The sequence below is a fragment of the Apteryx mantelli genome, chromosome 4, assembly GCF_036417845.1.
Source record: "Apteryx mantelli isolate bAptMan1 chromosome 4, bAptMan1.hap1, whole genome shotgun sequence".
NCBI lineage: Eukaryota > Metazoa > Chordata > Aves > Apterygiformes > Apterygidae > Apteryx > Apteryx mantelli.
This window is the reverse complement of record NC_089981.1, coordinates 21,555,079-21,575,291: the sequence shown is the minus strand read 5'-3', so window position 1 is coordinate 21,575,291 and position 20,213 is coordinate 21,555,079. Positions and strand designations below refer to the sequence as shown.

The following is a 20,213-nucleotide window of genomic DNA, read 5'->3' as shown; positions in this document are numbered from 1 at the left end:
AGCAGCCCGACGTGCACAGGCCACCCTCGCTGAACGCTGCCCCACTTGCTCCCCGCTGCTGAGCAGGAGGTTTTAAATGGCCGTGAAGATACTGTTTGATTACGGACAGGCCAGTGACGGTTGCGTACTAACTTCCCAGCTGCTGAGGTTTCTTTTGTAGACAGAAGCGTGGTGGCAAAGGATGGGGATAAAAGGAGTTGTGGAGAACGTGCCTTGAGTCTGACCGATCACGTTGTTGTGGGGCTGAAAATGACAACGAGCTCTCTGTGCAGTGGGACTTTCTCAGCTCAGCGGCCGAGCCAGGCAGTCGCGGAGGCAAATTCCCCAGCTCTGCTGCGGCTAGCGGCAATGCTGGCCCCGGGCAGAGCCGGCACCTGGGTCGCCATCTGCTCAGACTAAGTCTGCACTATGTCTGGAGTTGCAGGCTGGGACCCAGGAGATGGAACTAGTGTTCTTTTACCTTGCACCGGGGAGGCTCCAGATATATTATTGATTAGAAATGCAAGTGCATCCCTGCAGGGCAGCCTGCCAGTTGCCTTTGGAACGCTTGGCAAGAAGCCATGCCATCACTCAACACTGCTGTTCCCCTTGGGTTAGCAGCCCTGCCTCAGCAGTCCGTTGCTTTTGGGGAGGAATCGCTGAGAAGGTCACAGCAGAGCAGGTCTCCTCCAGTCTGGTTTCATGGCTCTCAGTGCAAGGTGAAGAAAGACTTTAACTAGCCCCGGTAGCTGGCATTTTGATAGCGATGAACAGAAGGGTGGAGTCCGGGTTTGCTTCATTCCCTTTCTCCACCGCCGCTGGTACTGTCAGTGACCTCTGCTGTGTCTGCTGCTGCTTGGCGGCAGGCCTGTTTTTCAGGGGACAAGGCTCATCTGATGCCGTTGTTACGGTCTTCGGAAGAGCGACGGTCATTTGACTTTGTTGTAGACAGCAGCTGTAGCCTCTGTAAGTGGTTGCAGAATGCAAAGCTGTGCAAGTGTTGCATCACAGATTTGCACCTACATATTTTTCATGCCTTTGGTTTTGGCTCCCTGCTCTGGCTGAGAGTTGAGCCAACTGTGCTGTTCCTGAGGTTGAGCTCAGAGAGAGATGAGGCTGTTTCTGCGTGCACGGGTTATCCCAGCACCATCCCTTGTGATGAGACTGGGCCTGAGGCAGAGGCATGGTGGTAAGGAGCAGTGCCTGTGTTTAAAATAAAACCCTTTGAGGGAGGAATACCCAGGAGAACGCTCTCGGTGATTTCCAGGCCTTTTCACATGTGTGATAAGTTGTAATCATCTCCACCACAGGGAAAAAGCACAACTTCAAAGGGACTGCCGGATATTCCTTACTTTTCCCAGAGCACCTCTGGGCAAAGACTAGTTGTGGGAAACACCCTCCTCACAGTTTAATTCTCTTTTTTTTTTCTGTGTTTGAATGACAATAAGAGGTTTGCCATCAACCCCAGTTTGCAGCCTTACTGGTGGAGTTCGCCTCTGGTGCCTAAGCTATGTGAGAGATGCCAGATTTCCAGGTGATCTTAAACACGTTTCATTGCCCCCGCAGATCACAAACGGTGTCTGGAAATCCCGGAGCCTCCTTTTGTGCACGGCCCCCTTCCAGCGTCTTTCCGAGCGACTCTCAGTGCGGAGCGGGAAGGTCAGGCACTGGAAGCCTGCCCGCCACCAGGCCACTCTCCTGGCTTGCAGGGCAGCGACGGCAGAGCGAGGGGCTTTAGAGAAAGGCTGCGAAAGCCTGGCGGAGAGGCCCCGGCCTCTGGCTTGGTCCTTCGGGGGAAGTAACAGATGCCTTGTGCCTCCTCGGGCATCAAAGGCGAGACGGGATGAGCGGCTGTAGGACAGATCACGCCAGGCGGAGCAAGCCTGGGAGCGGCGGCTGCCCGGGATGATTTGTCAGCTCCTTTCTATCTCCCCGTTTCCTGCGGCAGTTCAGAGAGAGGCTTTTATAGAGCCCGCGGGGTGGGAACGCAGTGAAGCAGCGGCGATACCTCACGCGAGCTCCGGCTGCCGTTTACCCGCGTGCTCTGTTCACCCCTTCGCCTGCCCCCAGCTGTGGCTGCAGAAGGCGAGCAAACCGCCGCTGGCCCTTACAGCTCCGTGTGCAAAGCTTCCCGGGCAGGGAGGCTTCGGGAGGAACTAGCCAGGGCTAAATAAAGTTAGGAAAACAGTTGTCTCGGGCTGTGCGGTGCGGTGGGGACAAAGCTGCCCCTGCTGTGCCAGAGAGCGGGCTGTGAGGGGGAGGAACAGGCCAGGAGCTGGGCTCTCCGAGGCCCTGCCGAGGAGGGAGACCTGTTCCGCCGCTCCCTTTTTTCTTTTTTTCCCCCTTCTTTTTTTCTTTCCCCTCCCTTGCCCTCCCATTTTTAAAAGGGGCTGAGTCAGTTATTTAATGGGAGCTAAATCTGGGCAATGTGTGGCCTCGCCTCTTCCTGAAGCCAGTTTTTCCAAAGATGCTGAGCTCCACACGCAGCACCTCTTGGCCAAAGCAGACCCCAGCTCCCCACCCGGCACCCTTTGGCGTTGCTGACTGGGCTGGTGCTGCCCCTGCAGCCGGCGTGGGCTCCGGTCCTGCCCTCGCCCCACCACCGCGCAGACAGAGGCGGTGTTCGCTTGGCATGTACAGACAAACACAGCACCCCAAGGGAGATACCAAACTCCTGTCTGTTCCTGTACCTATGGGATGGCTGGATTTGAACGCAAGTGGCCTGGGGGTTAAACCTTTCCTTGCATGCCCTCCCTTAATGCTTCTCTTCTCCCTTTCGCTCTGTCTCCTGGCCCTGCAGGATTCCTACAGAAAGCAAGTCGTCATTGATGGAGAGACCTGTTTGTTAGACATCTTGGACACGGCAGGGCAAGAGGAGTACAGTGCCATGCGAGACCAGTACATGAGAACAGGGGAGGGATTCCTGTGCGTCTTCGCCATTAACAACACAAAGTCTTTTGAAGATATTCACCAGTACAGGTCAGTATCCTGGGCAGCCCCCTTCTCTCTTGCCCTGGGCGAGGAGGAGGCCTCGCCGCTGTGCCGTCCTGCCCTCCCTTTTAGATCGGGCCTCTGCGGTGGAAGCACTGGCTGACAGCAAAGACAATTAGCTCAAGTGGCCATTCCCCAGGGAAGAGACGGAGCAGACAGCTAATGTCGGTGACTCCAGTAAAACCCATCCGAAGGGATTGCTTGTGGCCTTTGGGGACTCGGTAATGTAATGTTTAAGTGTTTATGGTGACTAAAGAGAGAGCTGATCCTTTACGACCCCCTCCCTTCCCTCTCTAATTAATGGAATTGCTTTGTTAGTGAAATCAATCTCAGTGGCTTCTCCTGTGCTGGGGAGCTGGGAGAGGAGGCCGGGAAGGATCGGGGGGGCTGCTTCACCTGCGTGCAGGCATTGTGGCGAGGCCCTGTCGTGCTGGGTGCATGCGCACCGGGAGAGGCAGCCCTAGCCCCTAAGACCTCGGGGTCTGAGCCGACCAGAGCAAACACCAGCCAGGAGGGGAGTCAGAGTCACAGAGAGGTGACTTGCCCCAGGGGATGTGCTGGGCAGTGGCAGAGCGAGGAGCAGATCCCAGCGCGGCTTTGTCCTGTGCTTCCTGCGTTAACTACACCCAGGTTCCCCACATCACTTCCTGCCTTTGATTCCTTCCCCCACTAAGCTGAGGAGCCAAGGAGAACGTATCCAGTGCAGTGGAGGTATTCCCTGGTCACCACCCAGGCAGCGAGCGCGAGCTCTGGGAGGTGTCTGCCACTGTGTCCTGCTGCCATATGCCTGCTCGCAAGGACTTGTCTCGGACAGGAGGGACTTGCAGAGCCCGCAGTCTGCCTGCTCCAAGGAACGAGGCAGTGCTCTTTGAAAGCGTCTCCCAGGCTGCAGGACAGCCGGTCCTTGCCCTGTCTGCTGGCTGCCAAAGAAGCCGTGTGCCCTTAAAGACTATCTTTGGAGGAGGTTTCCCGTGGAAAGGCAGAAGGCAAAAAGCCTCTTCAGCAAATGCTTGGAGTGTGGGGAGGAAGGCAGCAAGGGCTTGGGCCTTGCGCCGGTGGCTGTTCTGCGTGTGCGGCTGCGCGCCATCCCAGGGCATGGCGAACAGCAGCTTCAGCTGCAAGGGGGAAAGGAGGTTTGCTCTGGGGGGTGATGCCAGCAGTCCTTGGGGGCAGGTCCCACAGCCCCATGACAGGAGCTGGGGTAGAAGTGGCCCTGCAGAGCGGGGCTGTGCAGGCGAGGAGCATCCTGAACGAACGTCAGAGGTGGGAGGATTCCCAGGATCTTGTCTGGAGGAGCACTGTGGGTTGCACTGTATCTAGGTCATAGATCTCCTTTCCGCATGGGGCAGTAACTGAGGAAGAAAGTCATTGCTTTGGAAAAATACCCCGAACACTGATTCTGACTGGACCATCCGGGAGAGGGGAAACGGTGGGCTGACCCCGGTGACGGGGGGCTGTGTTTGATGGCTCGCCTCCCATACTGAGGCTTTTAGAGTTCAAGGGTTTGGGGACATTTCGGCACCCCGGGGTAGCTGCCTGGCGATAGGGAGCTGAGCACCGCCGCAGTTTTGTTGCGTGCTGAGGTCCCAGATAATCTTCAAGCTCCCGGCTCAGGCCCAGCCCTCTGTAGTCAGGGGGGGCCGCTCTGAGCTGTTGAGACGTCTTCAGTCTCCAGGCTCTCTGGAATGACTATATGCAGTGGGCTAATTTGGCTTGTTTCAGCTGAACCAAAGGACAAAGGGTGGGATTTTCCTAAAACACCTGAGGGATTCGGGAGTGTTCATCCTGCTGCCTTGTGCTGGGGCTGCTGCCTGTGAATCACTCAAAGGATGGCTTGATTTCAAGCCCCAGTTTTAATCATGATGTAAATCACTGGCTTTAATCTCATTTTGCCTGTGCTCTTTGCATTTGCACTTTAAAAAGAATTTTCCCTAGAGAAATGCTCGTTCTCACTGGTTAGTAACCATTAGGAGGTATCTATTTTCAACTAAGTGTAGCCTCTGCACTAAATTTAGTACTTGCTTTTGCTGATTAGGATGTTACACTGAACACTTAAGTGGCTTTAAAGCTTAACATACATATATTCAGACTTCATTTCTATGTTTTACTATATTAAAAGAAGATGATTGATTTTTTTTTAAACACGATGTGTGATCAAGCTGCTTTGGATGGAAATTTGAATTCAATTAAAATGCAGAAAACAGCATTAAAAATGCTTTCATTAGCTAAATAAAACTATGTTAGTAGTTCTGGATATGTTAGCAAAAAAGCTGTTTTACATCAGAAGTTAAGTAATTTATTAAACAAAGGAAGTTATTATCTGTCATGAGGGAATTGAATGGATTGTTTGCGGTCATAATAGCCTTTAAGATTTTAAAAGTAGTAGATCTTATCCTCGCCCACCTAGTTTTAATTCAGAGACTGGAACTGAAAAACAAGCATCACTGCTTTTTTAGTTCCCAGTTGGTTTCTCAACTTTGTCTGAACTGAACTAATCTGAAATGAAGAAAATACTGTCTGTGCATCTGTAGAAAAGGTTACAGCTGCCAAAAGCTGGTTTATCAGCTCAGCAAACTCTGGTTGCAACTGTTTATCTGGTGGCTTTTTCCTGTTCAGGAGTATTACTTGATCTAAAATGTTGCAAGTATACAGGTAACTGCTTGAGTATTCATTTTTATTTAGCTTAAATCATCCTAAGAGGTTATGGTAAGCTTATGTCTTAATATAGATCGCCATAATTTCAAGATGAATTTTTTAAACAGGTGCAGAAGTACGTTAGTTTTCATTTCCAAAAGAGCCCTAACTATTTTGCAGTTTCCTTGCTTACATGCCGTGGTCACTTATGTGCTTTTGAAAGCCCTGCAGAAAGCATGTTGTAGGAGTGAAGCATAACTCTGTTATCATTGATTAAAAGTGACCTTTCCTCTGCTCCGGTGGGGAGTGCGCTAAAACTGCCTACTGCTACCTTTTCGCCCTTCACTTTGGCATCTCTTATTCTTGCAGAGAGCAGATCAAGAGGGTGAAAGACTCGGATGATGTTCCCATGGTGCTGGTGGGAAATAAATGTGACCTGCCAGCTCGGACAGTGGAGACCCGGCAAGCACAGGACCTGGCCCGCAGTTACGGGATCCCTTACATAGAAACGTCTGCCAAAACCAGACAGGTAGGAGGAGGGATGGTTTGAAGCATCCCATTGCCAAAGTCTTCCTTGTGCTCCTGTGACCTGAGTGCTGTCCTAGAGAGCCAGGAACAAACCTGGATTGCACATCAGCATTTAGTGTTGGCTGCCCAGGGATGCGCTGCGGTGAGAGTCCCGCTGAGTTATGTGGCCTCCTCCCCTCCCAGAGCAGCCAGCTCCCCTTCCCCGCTTGTGTGAGGAGGCACAGGGAGACTGCTTGGATCTGCCAGCAGAGACACCCTGACTGACAGTGGCAGGACTGACACGCAGCCCTGTTGACAGAGCCGTGTGCATGGGCTGTCAGGCGAGGAGCACTCCAGCTGCTCGTTCCCCAGCGCGCTGTAAGTCTCCCTGACAGCTTCGAAGTGGTGGCAAGCGGGGAAGCGAGCATGAATTAGAGCAGGCCAGCACGGATACTGATTTACCACCATCAAGATGCTTGAAATGAAGCTGCCGGAAAGCCCAGCTCTGGAGCTGGTTGCTACCTTAACTTGTATGCAAGCTCTGCTTGATGGCCTGCGGAGTCTATTAAGTGATGGTGCTGGGGAAATGAATTCATGTAGCAGGATCTCTGGGCATCTCCCCAGGCCTCCCTTAGCTGCTGCCTCTGTTTTGGGGACTCATGTGCATGCAGCGCTGTGTCCCAGAGGACAAACCCATGCAACGCGGTATGTCAGAGGGTGCTCTGCTCTCTGCGTGCCTTGCAGACAGATTCATGGACAGGCTGAGGTTAGGTGCCTCCTCAAGGCTAAGTGCTCCAGCAGGAGTGTGTAATTCATGCTCTGGCAGCAGCAGAGGGGAGAAGACTTTGCTACATAATGCCGTGAGTCTGCCTCCAAACACCTTCCCCACTGCGGCGCTACCAGCAGCTCTGGCTCACAGCGTCTGTTGAGAAGACAGTGTTTTTCTGAGCCCTTGGCATGGCTCAGTTTCTCAGCACCAGCCTTGCTGGAAAGATGGGGACGGCTCAGACACGTTGCGGAGCTGGGTGAACCGCACGCTGGCCCTGGCAGCACGGTTGCCAGGGGAGACTGGGGCAGGAAGGACCATTTGGGGCTCTCGGAGCCTAGAGGTGGGAAAGAGGCAGCAGAAACCCTCTGTCATTTAGATGGCCTTTCTCTTGGACGGCCAGCTTCATTCCTGAAAGCTGGTTAATCACAAGGGCTTAAGAGCTCCTCAGCCAAATGGTTGTGCATTCAGTCTCGCTCGCTGTTTGGGGCCACTCCTAGGATCCTGTTAGCCTTCTCAGCTTGATTTCATGCCTGTGCCTCAGTAATCTGCACCCCTCAAAAGACTGCATGCAGTTTTCTGTTGGTGGTTTCTAGCTGGTAGGCGAACCCCTCTGTTCTCTCCACTGTCCTCTCTCTCAGCCAGTTCAAGTGAAACTTGGTGCATTTCTTCCAGGGCGTTGAAGATGCCTTCTACACCTTAGTGCGGGAGATCCGTCAGCACAAACTACGCAAGCTGAATCCACCAGATGAGAGCGGCCCTGGCTGCATGAACTGTAAATGTGTGATATCGTGACTAAGGTGAGTTTTGGAAGCAGGAGACAAGGTACAGTGGGGGTATGTTGGAAGCAGGGAAGGGGGTGACTGCAGATGAAGAGATGTGTGACCACACTGGCTCCTAACACACTTGTGTAAATTGCATTGTCCTAAAACACCGGAGCAGACGTACCTAACTGTGAAAGTCTTGTGTTCCTTAGAAGAGTTTTCCCTTTAGATATATCCCCTGGGATATTTGAAACTGATGCAATGTTGAGAATTAGCCATAAGGGGGCTGTTTTGCCTTTATGAATTGTGCACGTTGGAGCCAGAAACGGTGTTTTTCAGCATGTCCAACTTCGCTTGTCTGTGCTCTTTTTTCTTTTCTTGGTTTTAATGATGAGTTTATTTAAACCATTGCAATCCTGCTGGATAGTAGGGAGGGAGAGCTCCTATCAGTTGGTTGCCTGTGTGCATGAGGTGGCCTTAGGCCAAACATCCATTGGTTTGGTTTCCACCTTAAAGGAACAACTGCATAACCGGGTCCTTCTGTGGCAGAAGGGGGAGGGAGGGAATTGGGGTTGAGTGCACCGGGGAGATGTACTTGTAAGGACTAGGAGTGGAGTAAGAAAAGCCTGTGCTACCACTGCCCTCGAGGTGTTGTCCTTTGGATGGGGGAGTCCTCCAAACTCTAGGATTGGCGGCCCTTTATCCCTTTGTACAACTGCTGACGTCCTCGAGAAAAAAGCCCGTACCAGCCAGAGAGCCTGCTGAGAGGGGCCGATTGAACATGGAGGTGGGCAGCTGTTTTTTCTCCCTTGCTTTTTGAGGCAAAGGCCACGAGCGCAGCAGAGCTCTTCCCAAGAAAAGAAACGCTGGCAGCGTTTGCTTCCTATAAACAAATCAACTGAGCACCCCACCCCTCTGCTCCCAGCTGAGGAGAGCACGGGCGCAGGGCAAGCCAGGCGGGATCTCCCACGGGGGCTGAGCCGTGCTCTGTGCCTAGCACACTTATCACTGCTGAGGGAGGTTTCCAGATGTCTGGATCACCCAGATGTTCAGGAGCATTTCCTCCGGATGGGGATGTGAGCTCGGGGCTCATTTCCTGCCCTGGCTCGCATCTGAAAGCACGTGGAGAAGCCCAGGCTCTGCTTAAGCTGCTGTTCCCCCTTACGCTGACTGTAAGGAGGCTGATCCCCTGTCAGAGCGAGTGCAAGCCTGGTGTCCAGCACCAGCACTGACCGTGCCTTGAAATGGAGGGGCAGGGAGAGGGAAGGAGCGTCTTGGAAGCTCTTCCCTCTGATTCTTAAGAGAGCATCCTGTGAATTACCCACGCCCCGGCTGCATTGACGGGTCCTTTTTCTGCTCCCTGCGTTCACGGCAGACACCTGATCGATGGGAGAGCCGGTCTGGCTCAGCTCTCTGGGTATGGGTGGCTCACAGAGCGACGGAGGGAGGAAAGTTTGTCTCCTCTCTGTGGAGCTGCAGTGCAAATGCAGTCCGGCACAGAGATACAAGGGCATCTTAAGATGCTTCAGCCAATTACACCACTCAGGGCCATTCCCCCACAGTGGGCAGGAGAGGAGAAGGCTCGAGATGAGAGGAGTAAAATCAGAGCGTTTTGCTTTGTTTTGTCCCCCACTGCGCAGGCAAGGGCTATGCACAAGCCTTTTCTTGGGGCAATGCAGCCCCAGCAGGTGACTTCTGCAACCTGGCAGTATCAGAGGCAGAAACTAGAAACCTGACATCCCAGCTTCCTTTAGCTGCAGTGACCAGATAAGGACAGGAGCAGAGATGGGGGAACCTCAGGACTTGGAGGGAAAAGGAAGGCAAAGACATGCTGTGTTTTGGAGAGGAGAGGGTGCGCGTGTGGCCAGGCGGCACAGAGGTTTGGGTGCTGCTCCTTGCCCTGCTGTGGACTCCCTTCATGGTTCCCATCATCCCTGGAGGAGGGGGAAAGAGATCAGCAGACTGTGCCTCTTCCAGAGACGGGGCCAAGGTTTGAAAGGAGGCAGAGGGTCTCATAAGACGCCTGAGACTTGTCCATTACTCCGCAGAGTACTTGCTTTTCCCTTCAGCGCATGTCCAGATACTTGGATGAGTCAAGGCCAGACTCCCAAAACCTGTGGAGCCCTTTGCTTTCCCTCCATGGGCACTAGTGGGATTGTCCTGGAAAGGGAGGGAGGGTCGTGGGAGCAACAACCACTGGGTCTGAGATGAAATGGGTGCTGATTAATGTTCTCCCCCTTCTTGTTTCAGCTGACTGGACTGTGACTTGGAGGGGTTTCCACTGTGCAGAGCGCGAGGAAAGAGGTGAAGCGAAAGAAGAAACAAATGGATTCAGGGGAGGAGTATGGGGGGAGGGGGAGAGGAGGAAGAGGACGGGGGGAGCATGAGCCCCTCCATGGACTATCTCGCACTTCACCCAGGCCTGCAGCAAACGACTTTTTTTTCTTTCCCCATCCCCTCCTCCTTTGGCCTCCTCCCATTCCGGCAACTGTACAAAGCCACAGATTGAATCACAGTAAATTATTATTTGATGGTCTCAACAAACCGTCTTGGTGGCTGTGTCCTGCTTCAGCGGTTGCTGCTGCTGGTGCTTTTGTGAGGACTGTTTGTGGGCTGGTGGGGGGAGGAGGGCACGTGTGGCTCGAGTGGAAAGGGAAGAGGCTGAGATTTGCTTTCTCGACTGACTGAGATCATGTGGAAGAGTGGGCCAGTGGATTTAAGGGTGGTTATGAGAAAAACCCATCTGGAGCCTAAGTGGGTCGGGAGCCCACACATTGTCTTCCTGGAGACAAGTGAATTTTGAAGAGGCCTTGAGATGGGTGAAGACTGTCTGTCTGCCTCTGCAGGCAAAACCTTGCTAAAGCTTCCTACCAGAGCTGCTCCTTGACAGCTGGTCAGAGAGAGGAAATGGAGGTGGCTGCTCTCTGCCCTGAGGGCTTGGTGGCTTTCTGAAGGGGTGTTAGGATCTGTAGATAAGTGTTTGCAAGAAGCAAAACCCAGTGCTCTGATTGCATTAGGCCTTGTCTGTGCTCTCTCCCAAGGATGTGTCCCACCAATATTCTACTTCACAGAGTTGTCCTTGCCTCCTGCGAGTTCCCCCCAACATGCATGCTCTCCTAGGAAGAGCCCAGCTGAAACGCTTTGCTGGCCCCTGAGTTTTGGCCAGGTGGAAGACTGCAACCAGTCTGAACCTGTCTTCAGCTCTCCCCAGGTGCTTTGCCTTAGATGTAGTCTGTGTGGGAGGTTCGTGAGCTCAGATGTGATGCCTGGAAGGGAAGATGCATCAGGGAGGGGAGCTGAAAGCTGTGTTCACCTGAGCAGGTGCCAGTTTGTTGCTTCCTTGATTTGTCTTCCCTGAGCAGCTTTTCAAGCAGGGCAAAAAGAGGAGGGAAGCCTCTTTCTCTTTCTGCAGCATCATGCAGTTAGTTGGGGTGAGGGGGCTTCTGAGAGGAGAACAAAAACTGACCCAAGTCCATGTGCTTGGCTGCTTTGAACAGCCTCTCAGCCATGGCTATTCCCAGGCACAGGCGCCTCTCTTTTTGACATAACCTCCCCCAAGTGCTTATGTGCTCCGGAGGCAGAATCGGGCCTTTCCGCTCCCCTCTAGCACCCAGCTAACTGACTCCTGAAAGCACATACGCCTTTGGGCTTTTCCTGGCTGTCAGCGGCCTGTTATGGTATGTAAAGCCTTGTCTGTCCCTCGCATGGCCGAATTACCCGTGAGCACACAGCAAAAAGGCTCTGCTTCACTCTAGACAGTAATCTGGGTGCTCAGCAGCTGTTGGCTAAGATGGAAGGATTCAGACTTCCAGTCCTCAGATTTAGTGTGGGTAAGAATGTTTTAGATTGGGGTTAAGCCTGTTGGGAAGCCCTCCAGCAACTCACTGAAAAGACGGTTATATTCCTTTCCTGAAATAATTGTTTTTTTTCCTTTAGTAGCCCTCCTGCTTCGCCTGCTCCATGGCAGTGTAGCTGTTCGTGACAGAGCTGGGTGTGTTGCTGCATCGCTCTCAGGCCTGTTTTTTGGGACCACATCCAGGTATCACATCTGCCCACGCTGTGGTCAAATCTTGTGTCTCTGACCCAGCCCGCCCTTCGGGGCCAGGCTACCCAGCTGCTTGCTGCAGCGGGAACTTTGTTCTTTTCCTCCCAAGCAGCAGACGATGCAGGAGCCCTCCCTGGTCTGAGACAAAATTCTTCACGCGGGGGATCACGCAGGGGGCAGAACGACATTGCGTGTGGTCTCTGAGCCCTGGTTCCTGTGGATTTTTGCCTGGGGTCAGACTGGATTTTCCCACATTGCTTTCACTAACAGAGCCAAGACAAGTCTTGGCACTCAGTGCCTTTCCCTCTCCCCTTCAGTCAAGGAGAGAAGCAGCAAATGCTGCTGGTCTTTAAACTTGGCCCTCAGTGAACTGGGCAGGGCAGGGCTGTCACTGTGCGCGTGCACTGACAGCAGCAGTGGCTGAATCCAAGCCCCGCGGGCGCTGTTGTGCTGTGCACTGCACCAGTGCAGGGAGGACATTCCTGCCTGGGAAAGGTGCAGAGCAGCCAGGGTGGGATGTGGAGCGCAGTAGGCGTGCTGTGCCTGTGCTGCCACCGCTAAGGCTTGTCCGTACAGCCCACCGCAGGGCGAATGAGAGCAGATAGCAGCCAGCTAGAGAGAACAGGATTGCTTTAGAGAGGAGTCCTGTTTTCATCTTCCTTTGTGCAAGCTGCAACTCCATGAGCCCTGCCCCGAGGCAGCTCTCGGTGCTTAGATGGGGTTGTGCGGTGCTATGCCAGGCAGCCAGAGAGAAAGGAGAATCCAGTCCCCTACGCTGGTGCTCACAGAACAAGTCACTGAGTGATGGCTGGGCAGCACAGATCTGCCCTGCCCAGCGCGAGCTGCTGCCCTACAGGGTTATAGTCCCCAGCTCAAGGCTTGGTCACGAGGAGAGCTTTGGGGGAGAGCTCCAGTGTCCCTGTGCCCTTAACATAGACCCAGCAAGACTTTAACCTGCGCAAGTCTAGGGCCTAGGGAATCTTTGTGGAAAGGGCTTGCTTTGAGATCCCTTCTCCTTTCCTAGTATCCATGCCAGCAGCCTCTCATCCCTATGCTCTGCCACACTGCGCAGCAGCAGAATCAAAGCAGATGCTACTCAGAGTTGCTGGCTTGGCTTTTGGTCTGGGCAAGAAGCGACTTGCACTAACAGCCTTTTTGTACCTGCCCTCCCCAAGCCTCTGTGTTAGCTGCGGGGCACATCACCTACCCTGGCTGCAGCAGCCCAGCACCCAGTTCCTGCAGCGAAAGGGCTGCTCCCAACTCAAGTACAAACAGTTGCCCAGGGGAAGAGCTGCCCATCATTAGCTGGGTGCCGTTTCCAGCAGTGTCTGTGCCAGTACTACAAGAGTCCTGCAGTCCCCTAAAGATGCAAGGCAGTCTAGTGTGAAGTGGGGGGTTGGACCAGAGGGCTTCCGGAAAGCCTCCCAACCTAAGTTGTTCCAAGCGTGAAGTTTGGAAATGCGGGTTTTGTTCCTGACGCTGACACAACTAAGGGAGTTTGCGTGCAGCTGAGAGCGAGGCAGAGCGTAGTATTGCTTTGTCCTTCCAGAAGAGGACTAGAAGTCTAACAGTTAGTGGCTGCATTGATTTGAGAACCCTTGCTTCATGTAGTTACTGCACTAGGAGCATGATACTATTTTGCTAGAATAGAACTATCTCATCCTCCACCAGCCCCAGCCCCTTGAGTTATAAACGCTGCAGGTGTTCAGATTAGAAGTAACATGTAGCTTCAGTGTTTAGGGATCTGTCAAGGACTGGAGTTGGGTAGAAACTGGAACTGGAGACTGCAAGCATTTTAGGAAGGACTGGCTGATAGATGGTGCTTTGAGTTTGGCAGATTGCAGACCAAATCTCATTTCTCTGGTGGATTGCCCAGAGCACCCTTAAGAAGCAAGGCAGCTGGGATCCTTTATCAGTAGTAGTGCTGGTCAATAACATGACCATCTTCTCTGGAGTAGGGATTCATTTCTGGAATAGGAAGCACCATTTGTTAGCTTGTTTGCTGTACTTAGAAGATGACAAGGAACCCTGACTCAGGTGGGTCAACAGTAAAGTCCATGTTGAAGGTTGGAGATAGGCTAGGAGCTAAAGGAGGTGCTAAAAACTTGATGCAGCAGCTCTTCACCCAAGATGGTGCTGTAAGACTGCAACTTTATAACACTACATCTTTGTTCCAGGAGGCTAACTTCAGTTCAAACAGCCAGCAAGGTCAGCTTCAGGAGAGTCAAGATAGTTGTTTAATGTGTCAGTAAGACCAGTCAGCTGTGATTTGGTATTTGGGGCAGGCAAAAACAACCCTTGGACCCTGTAGCTTCTCTCAGTTGGAGCTGTGAATTTGGACTTTGTGTTTTCACTTGTCAGCTTCACTTGGATGACCAACACCAGTAGGCTGGGTCAATACAGCATAGCAGCTTGCTAGTCACGACAGGCAGGATGTCAGTGTTATTTCACCATGTGTTCACAGCTACTTCTTGCTGGGTGCATTTCTTGAGCCTCCGAGTAGCATCAGGGTTATAGTTTCATTAGAGTGAAGGCAGGTCTGGAGAAGGAGTTGCTGGGTTCAGAGTTGGTTTAGGCATTTTTGCTAGAACATAGGTATTTAGGTGCATGTGTTCTAGGAATACCTTCACTGGAAGAAGTGTTTTTCAGATATTGCAACAGTTGAGAGTTTCATTTATGGCCAGGAGTTTGCTACCCATCTCAATTTTGCTTTTGCAGCATATGCTTAGGTGAGCAGAGCATGCCATTATTCTGAAGAGCAGCTTCAGCTGTGTGGCTGGAAGCTGCATAAGCCCACAGAGGTAAGGATGTTGCTATGTTTGGGCACTCCAACTTTCCTGTTCAGCTACAGTGAACTCTTTAGCTGGTCACAGCAAGGCTGGACTGAATTTGGTGCTGTGATGTGAATCTCAGGCAAGCATGAACATGGTCTCTGAGAAGGCTTCAGGCACTGAGGTACTGTGCTGATTATCCTTCGAGGCTGCATCTCCCATGATGGAGGAGTGCCTTCTTTGAACCTGTTCTTGTATGATGGACTAGCTGAAGAAGTCTGGCTTGGTCTGATCTGACCAAGCCGGTCGGGACTGATGTCAAGCTTCTCTCCCACATCATTCAAGCACCTCACACCCTATTACAGAGAGGTTGGGGTTTCAGAGAGATCACAGCTGAGTCAGCTGACAAAGTTGCTTACAAGTCTTTAGAGATGCTGATTAAGTGCTGGAACAAGTCTTATGCCTTTTGGTCTTATAAGGGCTTCAACAGAAGCCTTTTCTTAAGCCAAGAGAGATCCACCAGTTGCAGGCAACTCCAGAACAGATGAGTGCATGGTACTTGCTGTAGGCTTCAGCAGCAGCTGGGTTGGTTTGAGCTTGCAGGAGCTGGTAGCCATGACTCATTGCTGACAGGAGACTTGCCAGGTGAAGGGTGTAGCTGAGATGCTGAGGCTCACAGAGCAGCCCTTCTGGCCAGGCTGAATGCTGGCCCTGTGCCTTCTTACTTGCAGTTCTGTTGGGTAAGGAGGGTCAGAACAGCCTTCCCCTCCATGCTACAGTCTAGTCCACTGCTACAGGTCTTTTCAGCCTGAGCATTATTTTTGTATCATTTTCACTTGTGTGTAGAATTCCTTGCTTGATCTCCCACAGTATCAGGTACTGAGGGGCTGGATTTTCAGAGACATCACAGTTTAGGCAGCTGACAAAACTTACAGGCCCTTGGAAGTGCTGATTAGGTGTTGCTTGTTCCCCTGCAATGCCAGTAACTCTAGATGACTTGCAATCTTCCAGTAGCAGCTGTTGCTCTAGGTGTAGAGCTCAGTTCCTTCAGGGTTGCCAGCAACAGCCTGTTGTCTGCCAAGGACTGGGTGGTGAGTCTAGAGCAGCTGGACCACCTCATCCAATCTGGTGTCAGACTAAGTGGTTTGAACTGTATTTCCTCACCATCAGGGTAGATCTCTTCAGGAACAGGCATCCTATGAACACTCTTGCTGCATTCCTCTGGATATGTAGGTGAAGCAAGTACAGTCATTTTTTTCTTTCTTTCTTTAGCAGCAATATCTTTGAGTTGCAGTTTATCACTGATAGTAGAGCAGGAATCAGCATTGTGGAGCAGCAGCCATCTGGACTTGGAGCTAGTCAGCTTGAGGTTGTATCCCAGCTCAGCATGAAGCCTCAGGAGTAGAGCAAACTTCTGCTGGGAAGCTATGAAGGCAAGCCAAGACAGCAAAGCTCTCTAAGAAGCAGCTTCCTCAAACTGTGGGCTTATATACACACCCCTGGGGGTGGGGCAGCTTAGCACTGCTCAGGCTTGGGCCAAGTGGGACTCCAGGATCATCACAGGCCTGCTTGGGAATTGGAGTGGGGAGGGCCCAGGCTCTTAAAGGAGCAGCTGGAAGCAGGATATTTTTGTGTGCTTGCACACCCCATCTATTTGCAGGTACATCTAAGAACACAATGCCAGTTCTGGAGAAACTTCTTACAGGTACCCTTTTGGGATGTCTTGAGGAAAGTCCATTTTATAGTGAGGGAGAGGGCTAAATAAGCCTGGCTTTTGTGACTCTACTCCCCTGGACTTATACCTTTGTATTTATCTTCAAAGCTGTTTCCATCCCTGTTTCAGCCTCCTTTGTAACTGCTGTCTGTGAGCCAAAACATGGGGAAACTCTGGGGTTGAGGAGACGGACCAGGTGTTGTGAAATGTTTCCTAGTGAGATTTTGACCAAGCTGTTTCAGCTCAGGTTTGCTTATTGTCTGTATTATGCTGGTGCCCGTGTCCCTTTAAGTGAGTGTGACTGTGCTTCTACCAGTAAGATGCTAGTATGTCTTTTTGCCTGCCCTTTGGGCTTCCTCGCTCCTGAGATTGTGAGATTTAGGAGATGGTTTGAGGAGAAGTCGGACCTGTGTCTTTTAGCTGCTTGTCTGTACGGTGTTTTTTCACCTAATGTTGTGCTGTAGGAAGGGGTAGTGTTCAGAGGGAGGTGTATGTTGGCCGCAAGGCAGAGGGCAGACAACTAACACCTCAGCTGCCAGTGACCCATGGGGACTAGGACAGGCAGGTGGTGCTGGGCCCCACGCGCAGTCAGGGATGTGTAAAGGAAAGGGGGCAGCTCCATTTACCCCTGTTTGCTGCCCTGTGGCCATGAGTCTCCAGAGAGGAGATGGTGAGCCAGAGGGGCAGTCTTTGATGCACATTTACTTGGAGAGGTGCAGGTTAGTCCAGCTGTCATCCTGCGACCAAAACCGGCCCCTTCGGACACGATCGCTGCACCAGCAAGGAGAGTTTGCCTAGTGCAGAGCAGCCTTGAGAAAGCAAGTGCCTCCCCCATCCCTCCACACCCCTGCATCCATCCATCCATCGCAGCCAGCAGACAAACAAGCCACAGGTGAGAGCATGCATGCAAGCAGCTGTGCAGGTGAGCCTTGCTCTCAGCAGGGTTGAACATGGGGCCGGTGTCTGGGGCAGAGCCGAGCTGACAGCCCTGGCCAAGGCTGCTGCGGTCGGGAGCTGCACACCGTGAGCTCTGCATGCCCCGTGCTACCCCCAGCCACTGCTGCAGCCCCTCTGCAGCAGCACGGCAAGCTGAAGGGGAGGAAGACTCCCAGATGCAGCCTAACTCCAGCGCTGCACCTGCTGAACAGGCTGGGACGCAAAGCTTCCAGACGCAGAGCTCCCGTCTCTCCACCCGCTGCAGCCCGAAACCTAAAATAGCCCAATAGCTTTGCTCTCTCCCTTGGTTTGGCACTGCTCCAGACTCCACTTAGCATCAATTATTCAGTGCTGACTTGCTGATTTATTGCAGAGGCGCGCAGCAGGGCTGCTGAGCTCTTAGTTGTTGCGGGTGGCAGGCAGGGAGGACGAGGAGAGCAGCCATGGTCTGGCAGGGAGCTGGAGAACAGCGGGCCAAGATGCTTCACTGGGGTGAGACGTAGCCTCTTGTCTGTCCCAACTCCTGGCACTGCTAGTTCGGCTCCTGCTTTTCTTGACTCACGATGGCCAAAGGAGGCTGCCATGAACTGAAGGTAACTTGCAGGTATCTTCACATAAAGCCCTCAGTGCTCTGGCATATGCTGCCTGCAGCCAGCTGGGGCTGAGCCCCCTCAGGCAGCGGCCAAGCAGCTGCGAGCGCCTTAATGTATGCTAGATCTCACAGGAGGGCAAAGAAGCTACAAAGCTGCAGCCTCCCTTGGCAGAGGAAAGCAGGGGATGTGGCTGGAGTCCTGCCCCAACGTGGCAGGGCAGGGGCAAGTGAAACACTGGTGCTGTGAACCAGGGCAGAGAAGCTAGCTAGCTTGTTTGGTTTGGTGCCTACAGGCTGCAGAGTCATAGGTGAGGGGCCGTTGCCAGTGGCAGGAAAGGAAGAGGTCTCCTCTGACCAGCCCAGCATTTTGGACAGGGAAAAGGGGCCAGCAGGGCCTTTTGTTGCTGGGCTTCTAGATCACAGCCCAGCTCAGCAGCTTTGCTAATCAGCTTTGCTAATTTTGTGCTTTTCTGCAGCTGAGCCGCTGGGCTAAAGTTGCTGCAATCAATTCCTGCTGCTCTTAGGACAGCTGCCCTTCTCTTACTGCAGCAGGGCAGCCACAGAGCTTGTGGGGCTCAAGGAAGGGGTGATTCCTGGGCAAAGGCCCAGGAAAGAGGGATTAGGAAAACAGCAGCTCAGAGGAGCAGAACTGGGCAGGGGTTGAGGCCGACGCTGGTCTCCTGCTTTGCTGTGCTGAGCCAAGCAAAAGGGCAAGCGTGGCGTTAAAGAACCGCCTGAAACTTGCAACGAGAGCCACAGCTCTGCCAGGGAAAGGGTTGATTTAATGGGATGAGCGGCAAATGCCAAGTGCCGAGGGAGAGGCAGCGTGAGTACCAGTCCCCGGCTGACAAATTGATTAGGCTTTAAGGAGCAGCCTCGACACCTTTGCCCACAGAGCTCAGTCCCCACCGGTCCCAATGCTGCGCAGTGACGGGGTGTTGGCGAGCTTGAGCCGCCCAGCTGTCCTGCTGCCAGTCCCATGGGAGCAGCACCCAGGCCCTGGGGGCGGGGGGGCGGCAGCGGGTGCTGCTTTTGCTGGCTGGCTCTTTCCTTTCCTGTGACCCGACCACTGTTTCAGCTTTTGCAACCCCATGCCGAGGTCTTTCCCTCCTCAGGGGAGGGCTGGAGGGCCTAGGCTCACCTCACGAGCGAGTCTGAGGGGTGCGAAACAGCTCTGACCCCAGCCGCGGCCACGCTCCCCCTAGGGAGGGCTTGCCGCACTGGATGCGCGCAGGAAGATCCTCCGTGAGCCCAGGCCCCAAGAGAGCACCGAGGAACCCTACCAGGTGACCCCTGGGTAATGCCTGTGTTTGCCACCGGCTCTGCAAAGGGACAGTGTGGCCCATCACCCCCTCCTGGGTGCCGGTAACACACCACCAGCCAGCTACTGCCTTCACCCATGCAGAGATGGTGGTTGCCAGCAGCAGGCCGCTTGGCACTGCTGCCTCAACGCGTCCCCGGGAGCACCCCTTCCAGGCAGGGGAACGTTGCGCTCCTGCGTTATTTGCTGCGGCTGCAAGGGTGCTGGCGGGAGCAGTGCAGGGTGCTGGCGCTGCTGCCTCAGGCTCGAGTGCCAGCGCCGCTGCGAGACCTGTGCTGCGGCGGGTGCCTGCAGGAGCCGAGGCAGGGTGAAAAAGCACTCTGCGGCCGCAAGGAGGCCACAGCCGGGCGCCGGCAGCAGGCACCTGGGGGTGCGATGGCCAAAAATACCAGTAAGTAACTTATCTTTTTTTCTTTTTTATGACTGAGTGAGCCAATCCTTTGTGTTTTAGTGAGGAACAGGGCTCTGGGTGCCACATCGCTCACCCGCCCCCCCCCCCAGCCCGTGCCTTCCCCGGGGAACCCCCTGCCCTTCCTGAGCCAGCCCCAGCCGACACGGCGGGGCGGAAGCCGCTCCAGCAGTCAGCTAAAAGCCATATCCTGCCTCCCCCAGCTGCAGACAGCCCTTCTCCTTGGAAGTTTGGCTCGCGCTCGCGACGCGTACGGAGCCTGCCTGCAAAGCGCCTTTACCGCTGAGGGAAGGCGTGCAGGCGCCCTCCCGCGCTCGCGCAGGGCCTACTCCTGCCTTAGCAGCCCATATCGGTGCCCGGGCGGGAACGTTTTGTGGTGCTGGCGTTACGGATCTGTGCTGCCTGCCGCTCCCCAGGTATTGCTTAGCCCCTTACTGGGAAGTACTGGCCCAAACACAGAGAAGGGGCAGAGCTGCAGCAACCTGCTGTGAGAAACAGGGAAGGAGAGGTCGGAGCAGCTGTTAGCAGGCTCCGTGGGCCTGGGCTCATGGGGGGATAACTGATTAGGGAGAGACACTGCTTCAACATCCATCATCAGAGCCACTCGGCCTCCCCCTCCTTCCTGCAGCTGTGCTTTTCCCCAGATGGAAATTTCCTTCCCTTTCTAAAAGAGAGTATCTGGCCCTGGCTGTTGTTTGGCTCTGCCTCTGCAGTGTGTCACATAGGTGAACGCTGGAGCGGTTCAGAGCTGGTCCAAACAGGCTCTTGCCTTGCTGACTGAAGG

General features: G+C 53.5%; 1 protein-coding gene across 2 annotated transcripts in view; it reads left to right on the top strand.

The window, feature by feature from the left end:
* Positions 1-10,185, top strand: part of HRAS (HRas proto-oncogene, GTPase) — a 55,091-nt gene extending 44,906 nt beyond the window's left edge. For both annotated transcript variants that reach the window (XM_067295953.1, XM_067295952.1), the window contains 4 exons: positions 2,780-2,958; positions 5,974-6,133; positions 7,553-7,677; positions 9,892-10,185. In XM_067295953.1, coding sequence (XP_067152054.1) covers positions 2,780-2,958; positions 5,974-6,133; positions 7,553-7,672 — 459 coding nt within the window. In that variant the 3' untranslated portion in view covers positions 7,673-7,677; positions 9,892-10,185. The remainder of the gene's footprint in view (positions 1-2,779; positions 2,959-5,973; positions 6,134-7,552; positions 7,678-9,891) is intronic.
* The last annotated feature ends 10,028 nt before the right edge of the window (positions 10,186-20,213 follow it).